We start from the raw sequence: 15,496 nt of genomic DNA, 5'->3' as shown, positions 1-15,496 counted from the left end.
TCTTTGAATTTTCCCCTCCTGTAAATGATCCAACTGAAAGAGAAAAGGTGCAGTACATTTAACTGTGCATCCACCATGGGCGAGAGCTCAGCCCTGGAGAAGCCCAGTGGACAGCTCCTGGCCTTGGATTTAGGAGAAGACTGTATGCTGGGGAAAGCCCAGCCCCTAGAATCCATCAGTCCTGTGTTAAATTCCAACTCCACCTTAGCTGGGCAACTTTGGGCAAGTTGCTTAGCCTCTCTGATTTTTGGCTACCTCATCTTCAAAACAAGGATGACACCCTCTTCATCAGGTTGTTGTGAATCACAAAAATAAATATGGTGGCACCCATATCATCTAGCACAGAGCTGGGCACAGGTAAGCATTCTTTGCTTATTTCTGACAACCTGTACCTCATCCTGAAACCAAGATGCTTCGAGGGTAGTGAAGGAGGCAAACCTACAGGACCTATGCTACGCTCTGGCCAGCAAAGCACATCAGACCTGTGCCCAGCAAGGGCGATTAATTCTACCTCGAAGTTGTGCAGAACAACCAAGAGATGTTTGAGTGGGGTCGTGAAAAACAGCAGGTGTTTGCCACATGAGGGCAGAAGTTACTGTGGACTGGAAAGGCCAGCTTTTATAAAACGTTGTAAGCATTGTCAGAAGCAGCATGTCTAACATTTCAGTGATAGCCAAAGCTTGTGGAACCTGCATCAGCCTCTCACACGCCATCTGGCTCATCACAGCCACAGTGTAGCACATTGTCCCCAGCACTGTGACATTTTCAAAGCATTCCTGGCATGGTGCGGGTTGTGCGGAAATAGGACCCACTGACCGCTGGTTGTGGTGACACACCCAAGGCCTGACTGAGACAGAGGCAGCACTCATGGGCACACTGCATGGAGCCCACACTTGATGTCAGTGTCTTTACACTCACAGCCACCCCACAAGGTCCCTGTGATTGTCCCCAGGTCACAGAGGAGGAGTGGGAAACACAGCAAAGAGTTCTGCCTATCTGTATCTCCCTCACCTGTAGAAGGGATAACAACATCACTGTCCCTGCTGGGCTGGTGGGAGGGCTGGAGGAGCACAGACCAGCCTCAGGCCCAGGATGGCCACCCCCAGAAGGGCACCCAGCAAGAGGCTGATGCTTCTGCACTTGATTCAGTGTTATTGAATGGGCACTTTGCCCGAAGATTGCCATGGGAGGGACAAGCCATTGACCTCTAGGGATCCAGTAGGTGCCTGTCTGGTCGCCAGGGTCATGTGGGCTTCTCCTGTTCTGTGTCTCAAATCTGCTTTGCCTTCTATAAGGACACTTGCATTTAGCACACCCCTAGGCAGCCCAGGTAACCCAACGTGATCTCCCCACCTCAAGACCCTCACCTTAGTCAGATCTTCACAGCCTTTGCCACTTGAAGGGGACATGTATAGTTTTGGGATGAGGGCGTGCACATCTTTCCCACCGTGGTGACTGGGTGGTGACCTGCTACAAGGTCTTCATTTGGAAATGTGCAGTCCCACTGGTTAAGGCAGGTTTTAAGCATACACAGAACCAAAGGTGGCCATGCAAGGCTGAGATGTCCACTTTGAGCATCATACCAGCCTGACAAGCTGTCAGTTCTCAGGTCTCCTCAGCGGGGCTTATTTTAGAGACTGGTAGGCAATGGCAGGAAGTGCCCACAGGTCTGTTTCTAGTCCACAGAAATGAGAGTCACATTCAGTTGACATCTCCCTGGCAGGGAAGACTTTCACGCTTACTGGATGCATCTCCATACAGTTCAAACTTCCCACAGCATCCTGAAAGTAACATTTTAGAACCCTTCCATGGTTTCCTGTGATCCAGAGTCCAGACCCCTGACATGGAGCTCAGGTTCTTTAGAACCTGGCTGAGTCTGTTTCTTCAAACTCATTTACTTCTCCTAAAGCAGCTCTGTTCCAGCCACAGCCCCGACCCTCCAGCCCCAAGCATGAGTGCGTGCAGCAGGTAGCTACTGAGTGCTGCTCAGGTGCAGTGTGCTAAGACCTGGGGCTATGGCCATGAATAAACAATCGTTGGCCTGGTGGAAATGAATTCTAGAGACCATTCCAGGTGTTCACCAACACTTCTTTGTCCTCTCACAACCTCCTCCCCATTTTCCTGTCTTAATCCACATGTGGTATTTTCATGAAGTCCCTGGGTCACCCTTGTCAGAAGTAATGGCCTCTCCAAGCATTGATGTATCCTGCCTGGCCCTCCCAATAGTGCTTCCCCTCCTGACTGCATGCAAGGGGCACTGGAGGTGTGAGAGAAAGACTGGACTTGGCCTCCATGAGAGCCCAGTGGGTAACAAGAGCACCCTCATGGTAGACTTGTCGTGAACAGGAAAGGAGGCAAGCACACCAACACAGAGCAAGCTCAGAGTTGACTGTCAGCTGTCACCGTAATGAGCAATCAGCAATGTACGTCACTGAAATGACCTGGTATGCAGCAGAGGAGCCAGGTCCCCACACTCAGGAAATGTTTCTTGCCTCTAATTTGAATGTATTCTGTTGTTTCCAATTTTTTCTTCAGGTACTCTGTGTACAAGGACCCCGCAGGCTGGCTGAATATTAATCCCATCAATGGGACTGTTGACACAACAGCTGCGCTGGACCGGGAGTCCCCATTCGTCCACAACAGTGTCTATACTGCCCTCTTCCTGGCCATCGACAGTGGTAAGTAAATTAAAAATGACCATCAAGGGTCATTTGTCCATTTCAAGTATATTTTCCCATCTCCATGTTTCTTCTAATATGCCCAGAGAGAATATGATGAGCAAGCCCAGGGAAGTTGATACCCAAACACACACACATTGAGTCAGTGACATTCCCACATCTGGGTATTCTTGGGTCTTTGTGGGAAGGTAAGGATGCCCAGTCAGGGGTCAGGGAAGTAAGCATGCTGTGCTCCAGCTGGGGTAGGCACCAAGGTGTAGAAGCCATGCCACTGTCCTTCATCTGGGTGTCATGCTCTCATCTGCAGAGAAAGTCCTATGATGTGCTGCAAGGGAATTGATTCATGGCTTTTATCCTCTTATGAGATGCGACCCCAGCAAGATATTGGTTGTACCCAGCCAGTGGCTCCATAACCACCAAACACGTGCTGCTCATTCCCATGCTGACAAAGCCATATCCACATGTAAACCGCTGTTTCAGATGCTGGGGGTCCAGTAGTGAGCCCCCCAAAACCTGTCCTCAAGTGGGATGTTAGTGAACAAGCAAGCAGATTTCAGTGGTGTGAGCATTCTCTGTTCTTGTGAGGTCAGACTGTGGGGGCACAATGGTGGCCATAGGAAGACCTCTTAGCAGACTTATGGTAATCTAGGCAAGATGGTGGCATGGATGAAAACAGAAGGGCTGAGAAGGGAACCAGCTCTGGACGTGTCCTGTGCATTGTGAATACAGAGTTGACAGGATTTGCCATGACTGGGAGAAGATCAGGATGGGCTTTGAGCATGTTAAACTCTGATGTCAATTGTATGAAGTACATGAGAAGTTTTGTTCTAGTTATTACTCCTAAAAGTCAGCTGTTCATAACTAACAACTCAGTTGGAATCCTTATAGGTTGAGATGAAAGTTTATAGGCTCCTTATAAGTGCCCACCATTAACAACAGCAAGGTGTGAACTAAGAGCTCTTAGACCATCTCCCTCTGCTGGGTGCTTACACATACACCAAGCAGGAGTAGTAGCCGTGGGCTGGTGGAGTGGCTCAAGTGGTAGAATGCCTGCCTAGCAAGTTTGTAAGCCCTGAGTTCAAACCCCAGTACTGCCAGAGAGAGAGACAAGGAGAGAGAGAGAGAGAGAGAGAGAGAAATAGTTGCTGTGTGATACACAACAGGCAGAGAGGGCGTCACTGTGACGTCAACCCTTGAGGTTAGCCTTGAAGGAAGAGGACTTGGTAAGGGGAGGGTAGGAAGTAGGGCTGACTAAGTGTGGAACAGGAAACCAAAATCAGAAGGAGAGAGGCACAGGATCGGGAAGGCAGAGAAGGAGCTGTCCACTGGGAATGGCGATGAAGAAATCAATGAGCTGCATGGAGAAAGACGGCTCTTCAAAGTGTTGAGAAGTCAGAGAACTCATCTGATAGGACAGGCAGCCAAAGGCCCTGCACAGGAAACTGCCACAATGAAGTAGAACTCAGGTGGTCATCCACCAAGAGCTAGGCCAGACACAACTCAGTCCTGGGGACACAAAAATGAAGACGGTGTACAGTCCTGGTGTTCAGTGAGCTCACAAGTAGTCAAGCACACAGCAAATCACAGTAGAAAGTCCTACCCGTCCCCATAGAACGAAGCCCAGACAGGCCCTTGTCAGGGGGTGGACATAGGGAGTGTCCCAAGAAAAGGGATAGCTAAACTGAGTGATGCCGAGATCAATAAAAGGTAGGACGTCCTAGTATAACTTGAAAGCATGTGAACACATCACGGTTAGTCAGCATTACTGGAAGCTAATGTGACAGGTAATCTGGCTAGCAGCGTGGTGGGCTGCAAGGGTGCACAGGTGAGGGTGGAGAACTGAGCAGGCACCAAACTCCTCTAAGGTGGCACTGGGCCTCACACTGACTGCTCAGCACCCATCACGGTGCCTGACTTGGAGTGGGCACTCCCACACCGTGGAACAGATCAGAAAATCAACCATGAGTCACTCTAGTCACTAAGTGGTGATTATGTCACCACTTGCTTCTAGAATAAACTGTGATTAAGAAAGATAACTTCCAGGAAAATGTACAAAACAGATCTGAAAATGAGATGTGAGTCTGGGAGTTATTAGGCAGCCATGGAAAACCGAGGTAGGAAGAGGGAGACCCTAAACCAAAGGGAGGCAGTGAGCAGGAAAAAGCAGAAGGAGCCTGCAGCTGGGAACTGTAGGGAACCCCACATCAGATGCCCTAGTTAAAGTGGCAGGAGTGTGCAGTGGGCAGCAGAAATGGACCAAATGAAAGCACGAATCTAGATAACCTCAGGAAGGATGAAACAGGCTTTGTAAAGAACACACACCCAACATGAAGCAGAAAAAGGTGACATTAAGGTTGCCAGTTCAGAAATCAGGTGTTGTCCCACCCACAGAAACAGTTTCAGAAGACTGTCCACATCCTGCTTTAGGGATGGATGTGGACATGACATCCCCTGAGAAGTTGGCAATACCGGGACTGGGACAGAGGAGACAAGGTCTTGCTTAGGCATCCCTGTGCAAAAGAGATGGGAGCTGTCAGAACAGGAAAACTTCCAGGGGGAAGAGGTCCAGACAGAAAGCTAGGGGTACTGACAGCATACACCAACAGGCCAAGAATGTTTCAAATGCTGCAGAAATGAGGAGTGGCAATTACAGATCAGCTCCAATGATGATTTTAGATTCTATGCTGCATAAAACTATCTGTAATGGCCAGGTACCATAAAGCACACTTGTAATTCCAGCTACTATGGAGGTGGGGATCTCATGAGGATTGCCATTCAAGAAAAGCCTGGAGAAAAAGTTTGTAAGACCCCAGTCACAACAAAAAGGTCATATATTGTGGTGCACATCTATAATCCCAGCTGCATTGGTAGTGTAAGTAGGAGGGTCATGGTTCAGGCCAGTCCCAGCAAAAACATGAGACCTATATGAGAAATAACTAAAGCAAAAAAGAGCTGGAGGCATGGTTCAAGTGGTAGACTCCCTACCTAGCTAGCACAAGACCTTGAGTTTAAACCCCAGGACTTCCCAAAAAAAAAAAAAAAAAAAATATATATATATATATATATATATGTTCTTTATTATACGAAAGTATAATAAAAATGTCACAATGAAATCCATTATTTTGTGTAATTGCTATACAGTCATTTTTTTAAAGTATCTGTACTTACAGACTTCTCAGCTAAGAGTGTCATAAAAGAAGATTGAAATATAATATAGCATGATTGTCAATGCCTTATGAAATATTCTGTGCAATTAACCAAAAAACTAGCAAACTCAGAATACATGACAGTTTAATTTTTTCCAGAAATGGTCACCTTCTTTCCAGGTACACAGAGGTCAATTAGGTGACTGACACTTTGTGTATATACACAGAGATCTAATCAGAATTTGCATGTTAGAAGACAGACACAGAATTCAGTAGTCTTTCTCAATCCTATCATTGACACACCATTTTCCAGGGCTGAGGGTGCAGCTCAGTGGTAGAGTCCATGCTTAGCACACACAAGGCCCTGGATTCCATAACAGCACCCCAAAAAAGAAGGGGGGAAAAGTTTCTCTTAAAGACATCATTTTCCTAGCTTTGGCTTCTTACATTCTTAACAGTCTTTAGATTTTCTATCTGCTTTAAAGTTTAGCCATGACTGTCTAATCTGAAAGAATTACTTACAATGTAGGGAGGACCTAGGTCAACTGACAAGTGCGTGTTCCTGTAGAGGAAACTCTCATCTGCTTGTGAACTCTGAGCTCACTTGCTTTTTTATTATTTTTTTATTTATTTTTATTAGAATATGTTCATTGTACAGGGGGATTCATTGTGACAATTCCAAATAGACTTATATTGTACATTGGTTAGATCACCCCACCATCTCAACCCCTTGACCCCCTCCTCTACCCCACTTAAAGCAATTGCAAGAGTTTCTTTGTTCTCTTTCGTGTAAGTATATGAAGTCCATCAGCCACAGCCTCTTCAACAAATGCTGCTGGGAAAACTGGATATCCACATGACTGAAACTAGATCCCTGTCTCTCACCCTGTACCAATATCAACTCAAGGTGGATCAAAGACCTTAATATAAGGCCTGAAACTTTGAAGCAACTCTAGGAAGTAGTAGGAACTACACTGGAACATATAGGCAGAGGGAATGACTTCCTATATAGAATTTCAGTGGCTCAGCAACTAAGAGAAAGAATGAACAAGTGGGACTGCATCAAACTTAAGAGCTCTGGCACAGCAAAAGAAACTGTCACTAGACTTAAGAGACAGCCCACAGAATGGGAGAAAATCTTTGCCAGCTTCTCATCTCATAAGGGACTAATATCCTGAGCTCACTTTCTACTGGTGTAAAATGGAGGAGGGTAATTCCTGCCTGGAAGGTTGTTGGTGTGAAAACACACCCATCAAAAGCCACAGTGAGTGCTCACTAAATGCTCATCCCACCCCAACTGGGGTTCTAGAAAAGAAAGAGTGGAGCTGAGAATAATCCTACAGTGACCCAAGGAACAAACACACACCCTGGAACAGTCCTCTTGTCAACTGTCTTAATACTAATATCAGATAAGGAAATTCAAATCGGGTGTCACAGATGTTCCAGAGGACTAAAGTGTCCCCAAAGATGTAAACAGAAGATGTGCTGACATTCATTTATACACAAAACCATTGTGAGGGAAGACAATCTTGAACAAAGCCTAAAAGACTAACAGAAAAAAAGGAACATCAACTTGAAAGATCTCATAAATCAGAGTAACTTTTGTTTAAAGTCTCCTTTTTCTTACCCTCTGAAAATTTATCCCTAGACATTATATTTAACCAAGAAAAACCAACACTTGTCTCTTAGATCAAAATTAATAGTAGAAACTGGTTTCTCAGCTTTTATCAAAAGTGAACATTTGCTTTTACTAATTTTATATAAATTCAATTTATTTTATGGGACAAAAGAATGAGGATTTTTATCCTTTAACACCAGGAAAGCTAAATCTTTTAAGTTCATTTTCTCCAAACCAGGAGTCACTAAGGAATTGATGCCAAAATGTAGGAATAAAATGTAAGGCTTCAGGTGCTTCCAGACTAGACGTAGCAAACCAATATCCCCACTGCAAAACTAGAAAGATTCAGGCAAATTACAAAAGTCAGATGAGGCAAACAATCTTCATCATAAAAGCGTTAGAGAACCGCAAATGCAGGGAAGCCTAAGAAACTAAAATCCCAAAGAGGGAAGAACCAGTCCAAAGAGAGGGAAAGGCACTAGCCATTTTTTTTTTCTGACTCTTGGTGATAGTCAGGCTTAGCCCAGGCAGAGGCCTTAGGAGGGACAGAAAGAAATCAGAAATATTTATAAGAGTCAGGTGGAGCTGAAATGACAAGCTGGATACTTGAGGGCATTAAACATTTAAACACACAGTTGCTTGTCCCCTGTGGATGAATACCTCTCAAGGGACAGCACAAAATCTCCTGGGATCCCACAGGAACAGAAACTAACCAGAGAGGCAAGCGCCCTCAAATACCCAGCTGTCCTCTCATTTAAGAACGTGCAGTGGGATGGCTGAGATATTACAGCTCGCACTCAGAAGCTCACACCCAAACTCCAGGAGGGCCTTGCCCAGCAACAGGGGTATACAGGACAATAATGGAGCCTCATAAGCCTGCGGTCTATCTTTGTCCCCCACTGCATTGGCAAGGCAGGTCCTTGTCCTATGTGCTAACACAAGAGAGGGGAAAGATCATCACAGGATACATCAAATGGAGCGTCCTTATTCTTTTATACCTCATGACCAATCTTAGGAATCACTAGACCTGCAGAGAAGGAATGATATGTAACTGATCATCAAGAGAACAATCAGACTTTAGGAGGATGCAGATATCTGAGTTAGCACACAAAGACTTTAAAATAACTATGATTAACGTGTTCCGGGAAAAGGAATAAAAGATACGTTGAAGCAGAAGGAACTATACCAGAGATTTGGAATCTACAGGAAAGAATCAAAATCGAGAAACAGATCATGTGATGCTGAGAATTCAACAGGTAGATTTAACAACAGACAGGATTTGTGACCCGCAATGTCAATCTATAGAAAACACCCAAAGTGAAAACAGAGAAAGTAAAGTGGGGGGGGCATCAGAACCCTCATACCCAGCTGGTAGAAGTGTGTGCTGGTACAACCACTTTGGAAACAAAGTATCAAGTAGAGCTGAGTATTTGCATACAATATAATCGGACATTATGCACTTAAGTGTCATATACAAACAAAAATGTATTCTCCAAAACACGAGTGCCAGGATACTTATTACCAGCACTACCTATAAGAACCCCAAGTTGGAAACTACCCAAATGCCTGGCAAAGGTTGAATAATTCACACAAGGGACTATAAAACCATTCAAATCAGTGATCCCCCCACAACTATTCACAAAGACAGAGGTGCATCTCATGAACATAGTGTAAGCAAAAGAACATGGGGACAAAAGACAAAGGACCCAGCTACACAAAGACAGGACTCAGGTGAAACTAACCACAGCTGTGCGATTCACTTGTGGATAGGCTTCTTGATCTGTCAGTCCAGGAGGCGTTGGGCATGTTCAGATTGTGGGAATTCTCCAATCCACACATTTATGATACATGAACATTTCTGTGTTTCAATAAGAACTTTTAAAACTGCATGGCTACAGAACACACCTGTGCCTAGTCAGCCAGAGCTCTGTAACCATTCACACACTCTCTAAATACCTACTTACCTTGTAGACAGCCTCTTAGCATCTCAGAATCCCAAGGAAGGACAGTCCTTGTCTGCTGATGGACCAATCGTTCCAGAAAGAAAAGGACTGAGATTTCTGCAGACAGAACAAAGTGAACTGTGCTCTCTGCATTCCCATAATACGTGCAAAGGGCAGAAGCTCCGCCATCATAATGTGCTCTACTTATCCAGCTCAGAACAATTATAAGGCCGAACCAAGAGTATTTTCCTTCAGGTACCTCAGAGACTAGAACTCTGAGTTGGGAATGGAGTATTTAAAAATTCTGACCAGAGCTGGAAACCTTATCTGAGGTTAACAGACATTAAAGAGCCCTTCGTACCTATTTGCTTAGGCCCTAAAACTCATCTAGGTAAATACTGACAATACTTAGCTTACAGATGATCTGGGGAGGCAAAGGTGCTTTGTAACCATGAGAACAGAACCCTCGGGGTACTTTTCTTGAACTGTTATCAATTTTAATGAGCTACAAATTACCTAAGAATATCATTTCAGTGTAACTGAAATGATTGTATTTTGCTAAATCAGCACTGACCAGAGTGAAATGATTTGGTGAGTAAAGCCTTTAATCCTATAGATTAATAAGACTTGACCTTTGATTTGCCAAGCAAGCATTTCCTCTTTAGAGATGAATATCACCATTTGCCTTATATGGTCCAGGTTGTCTGAAAAGGTTAAGACGGTGCCTTCAGAGCACAGAAACTCCTAGGAAAGACTTCGACAAGCACAGAATTGCTGCCCTGTCTTAAATAACAAAAAATGATAACTGTTAAGGAAAATAGCAAGCTGAGAGAGACCACTCAGGAAGGCAATAAAATGCAATCCTTTGTGGGGATGTGCTGACAATTAGCACTGGGCACATCCCAGGGGATGGCTGCACCTGCTCAGGTCATCTCCAGGAAGGTCAAATGCTCCTCTCACCAGCTTATGTGGGCTGTAAACTGTCACGAGCGACTTCTCAGAGAGTCCTGAAGTCCCACTGGGGTGCTGGCAGGCAGGAAAGGCCTGGCTGGCTGGAGCTCCCTGTGTACCAGCTCCTGCTCAGGGCTCTGTCGCACTGGTCCTCTCAGGCTGGTCAGCCCACCTCCTTCTCATCTGTAACCACATCTTTCACTCCTCCTCCTGTTTGGAAGTTGTGTAGGTTCAGCATCCCATGACGGTTATACAACAAGGTTCTTATGCCTTCAAAGTTCTAAATGGCGACTAAAACAGCAGAGAGAAGGGTTTTGTTCCACTTCTCCCCAGTGTCTTTGTGCCACCCTTATGTTATGCAAAGATTATAAAAAGAAGAAAATTATCATCCCTGTTCATATGGTTCATATGAAATAGGAAGTCCATGCCAGCGCCAGAGTCAGATGGAGTCTTTTCATGGCCACTGAAAGCTGCGGGGTCTCCATTTATTTGCATCTGAAAGAACTGGAGAGGCATGGAGCACAAACGAGCCAGGTTACTATGAAATTCAGCAATATGTTCCATGACTGAGCAACTTGCATAAAGGATGCTTGAGTCTCTCACTGGAAATGTAATATGGGCCACCAAGAAGGTCACAGACATGGGACGAAGTGTAACGGCAAAAAACTTAAAGTGGAATTGACTAAGATCGTGGTTTTTCAGAGGCAAAGATGCATCTCATCCCTCTTTTCCTTTGACCCCTATGAGATAGATATTCTGAAAATACCACTGATTCAAAAGTGAAATGCTGTCCAAAGTGCATTTAGAATGATTAAAAGAAAAAAGTGTGATTCGGCCCCATACTGAAATGACTGCTGAACAAAAACAGCCCAAACTGGAGATCAGAGGAGTCTGAACTTCAGAAGACACCAGGCGGAGGTCTGCTCTTTCCCTAGCTCAGCCATGTGCTGGGCTGCGTGGGGGGCAGAGGGATTTAGATTAATTCTACCTAAAAGAGGCTGGTTCGCATAAAATCAAGCCATTAGCTTGGACGGCACCCCAAATAAGCCAACTTAACACCCCTTATCTCTCAGCTGTTCCATTAATTGAGGAAGGAAAATAAATTGCAGACCCAGGCATCATTCCTCATTCTTTCGAGTACAGTAAAATATCAATCAAGTTAAAAATACCAGCTACAATTCTGTCACTTAGAAAATGGCCCAATGTGGGGGGAGGTGGCCCAAATAATGTATACACATGTAAGTAAATGTAAAAACAATGAAATAAAATAAGAAAAGAAAACTGACCCAATAAAAGAACTCTTGAGGTCAGGTGATAAAGAAACCATGGTCAGAGCCATTTGGAGGCAGCACGGTTCTGCACAGTCCTTGGAATGTGCCACCTTCCCATTCCCATTTTAGCAGTGTGAATGCAGTCATGAGCCTTATGCTCTCTCTGACTCAGTTTCCCCACCCACAGTGAGGTCAATGCCACTGGAAGAAAGGCTAGAAATAGTGAAAGCAAAAGTCCCTAGTGCCTAGGAAGCACCTCTGAAATGTAAGTAATCCTCCCTAACTGGAATTATGGACTAATTTTCTGAACTTACCATTACAAAAATCATCTTTTACAGGCATAAGTCATGACCACCCTGGTGGTGGTCTGAGCATTTTTCTAGGGAAGGGGTGAGCCACAGAGCCCTCCACACCGAACAGGGCCCTACATGAGAAAATGAGCCAGAAAATGCCTCCAGCTACATCAGCATCCGTTCAGGGAGCGCCTCTGGCTGAACAGGGAGGCTTAAGCCAACATCCCTCTACCTGCCAGCAGGACATTTCCATGTTGACAGGACAAGTCAACCATCTTAAATATGTCATTTTCATTCATTTTTTAAGGGAAAGAAAAATATACTGTTAGCCACACCCATGTGTCCCAGTTCAAACATCCTGGCTACGTGTAGGTGGTCCCCCTCTGCCCAGCTTAGAATAGCATCACCAGCTACCCAGGCTCCAAGCTAGACCCCATCCTCGCTGAGGCTCATACCCAAGCACTCCCAGGTCAGTCCTCCATATCTTTGTGACCTCCAGAAGCCAGCCACTGCCCTGCATCCCAGCCGCCCTCTCCAGGGCCCTGGAAATTGGTCTTATACATGGAGCTGTTTGCCTCTGTGTGTCCCCCATTCCTTCTCATGTCCTCGTACCCTCAGCTTTTTATCAAAGCCATTCTCCAGCTTTCAAGTCTTTGAACTTCTGACAAAATAGCCACACCACTTCCTCCCCCAGAAGCACCTGCATCCTGTGCACACAGTGTCTGTCCCCACTCCCTGAAGCCTCTGGTCCATTCCCCAGACGATAACTGTTCCACATCACAGGAGGGTCTCCTCGCTGCTCCTCCTGCACTGAGCATGCTGTCCTGCGTCCATTAGCCTGTCTGTCCCTGCCACTCCATCAGCATTTCCAGAGCAGATACCGAGACCTTTGGCTTCTGTGCATTTCCACCCAAGCAAAGGACAGAGTCCCAGAAAATGGTTATTGACTGAAAGAACAAAATGAAACTGTCATGTTTAAACATGGCCTCAAACGATTCTTCCTATTTTTCTATTTTCTCTGAACTCAGAAAAATAGAAACAAAAAAAATCTAAAAAGTGGGATTTAGAGTTAGAATATAGCTCAGTGGTAGAGTGCTTGCTTAGCATGTGCAAGGCCCTGGATTCGATCCCCAGCACCAAAAAAGAAAAGACAATTTAAAAAAAAAAAAAAAAACAGGTTAGCCTCAGATTATTGTCTCTTCTAAGAGAATTTTAAGTCCAAATTATGTGGATAATCACTTCATTTTTACATCAACTATTACACACAGATATTAACACGGTATTACATTTTGCAACTTATTTTCTACCAGATTATTTTGTTGGTTTACTATTAAGTTTTTTTCAATATGTTTTCTAAAATGAAATTATCAAGATCTCTATTAACAAAGCAATAAAAATGCTTACAAATTAAAAACAATGAGGTTCTCGGCTTATGGGGCACATGAAAATGATTTGTAGTGTGCTGCAAAGCATACTAAATAGAACACAAGGGATGAAAAATACAATACAGAGGGTGACCTTGCTGGGGAGAAGCCTGGCTCACTCTCGGCAAAGGTGAAGGTAGTGTTAGTGCCCTGGGCACAGGCAGCCAAAGATCTGGCATTTATCCTACTGACCGAAGGGTTGACAGAAACAAGCAAGGGATTTGGGGGGCAGTATATGGCTCCTCTCATATCCTGCCCCTGCAAACAAACCTCAAATCCCAGCTGCCCTGAGCAGCATCTGTCAGGAGTTGAATCCAAACTTGCCTCCTCTTTGGTTGGTCAATCCTCCTGATTGTCCTCCCAGAACTGAGTCCTTCAGCTTCCTTGAGACACCAGCTGAAGCCTATCTCATTGTCCCTACTGTGGACTCTCTGCTCTGAGTCCCCGTTTCACAGACCTGCGCCACAGCACGCCTTTTCTCCCCAATGAGTTCAGGGAGGCTGAGAACACAGGTACACCCCAATTTTATTTCAGGACTTGGAATAATCCTGCAGCATAGACTCCAAGGAGCTCGGAGGTGGGCTTCTTGTTCTCACTCTTCACCCTCTCTCTTACTCCATGAGATTCTCCACATAGGCAAGGTCACCTTGTCCACTGTCTAGAACAATTCTGGGAAGAGGCAGAACCAGTGACTAGGAAAGTCTGCTACTTTCTGGAACTTCTCAGAGCGAGCTTCTGAAAGTTCTTGCGATCCTAGAATTCTGTGCATGTGACACCAGCCCACTCCACTGCAGCATCACCAGGGACCCTGTTCATCTCAGGGGGCCCTCTTGAGAGATGCCTTTGGGGTCTCATGCTCCAGGACATTGTAGTATTTATTGTAAGTTTGGTCTTTTGTATGCAGAAGTTGATAGTAGCATTATTCATGACAGACAAAAAGTAGACACAACCCAGATGTTCCTCAACTAGTGTTAAGTATAAACAAACAGGGAATCTTTATACAGTGGATTATTACTTAGTCATAAAAAAGGAAGAAAGTGCTGATGTGTGCTACGACATAGATAAGCCCCAAAAACATTATGCTAAGTGAAAGAATCCAGATTCAAAAAGACCACTTACTCTATTATTGCATTTATACAGTGTCTAGGGCTGGCAGAGTGGCTCAAACAACAGAGTGCCTTCCTAACAAGCGTAAGGCCCTGAGTTCAAACCCCACTACCACCAAAAAAAAAAAAAGTGCAATGTCTACAATGGGCAAATCTATAGACAGAAGGTAGATTACTGTTGCCAGGAATTGGAAATATATAAGAAGAGTTAGCGCAAGTGGTATCTTTTTGGGGTGATGAGTGTGTTCTAAAATCAGATAGTAGTGATAGCTGCATAACTCTGAATTAACTAAAAATCAATTCATCATTTAAAAAATAGGAATAAGAGAAAAGAAAGTAAAATAGAATCAAAAAAAAACAATATTTTTTAACTCCTGTATAACTTTTGAGTTCAACATTTTCTTCCTGATTACTATAGCAACCGTGGTTATTGTAAAGAAAATTAAAAACACAGAAAGGTATTATTCTAATGTTAATTACCTGGAGAGATAATCGCCTCTTAGGCCTTAGTATATTCCCTTCCAATCTTTTCCAATCACATATTTGGTTTTTAATTAGGATTATGCTGTGTTTTCAATTGTGTCTATTCATGACAAGGCACAACATTTAAATGTATGGTTTCTGAATCATGGAGTCTATCAGAAAATGCTTGGTGCTTTTTCCACTAAATGGAAATCCTGTTTGGTCAAGATTCTGAATAAAATAAAAGTCCTGAAATTTAAAACAAAAAGAAAACCTGGCTCTGTTCCTCATCACATGTAGAGTCACAGCATCAAAGTGATGTCAGATGACCCTGCAGGACCCCAGCTCCTCTGGGCACTAGCCTTAGTTCTGTGGGCCTCCACTTCAGTCGATTTCTGGTGGCTATTTGGGTCCAGAAAGCATCAAAGGCTGTCTCACCCTTTCTACCACCACTAATCCAACCATGAGCACCCAAACATTGTAACTATCAGCTTAGATGGGGGATGGAGGAATTGTAATGGCCAACTCTTCCATTCACCTCAGGGAGCAGCTGGATAGACTGAGGACGGGATTAAGTGTCATTAGGCCACCGCTCACACAGGTC

At 44.5% G+C, this 15,496-nt stretch overlaps 1 protein-coding gene across 5 annotated transcripts in view; it reads left to right on the top strand.

The window, feature by feature from the left end:
- Cdh13 (cadherin 13) overlaps nt 1-15,496 on the top strand; it is a 1,135,782-nt gene that overhangs the window by 1,104,056 nt on the left and 16,230 nt on the right. For all 5 annotated transcript variants that reach the window (XM_074055575.1, XM_074055576.1, XM_074055574.1 and 2 more), the window contains one exon: nt 2,536-2,678. In XM_074055575.1, coding sequence (XP_073911676.1) covers nt 2,536-2,678 — 143 coding nt within the window. The remainder of the gene's footprint in view (nt 1-2,535; nt 2,679-15,496) is intronic.

Source organism: Castor canadensis, chromosome 15 (genome assembly GCF_047511655.1).
Source record: "Castor canadensis chromosome 15, mCasCan1.hap1v2, whole genome shotgun sequence".
Taxonomy (NCBI): Eukaryota; Metazoa; Chordata; class Mammalia; order Rodentia; family Castoridae; genus Castor; species Castor canadensis.
The sequence above is the reverse complement of the archived record's forward strand: the minus strand, read 5'-3'. Positions and strand labels throughout refer to the sequence as shown.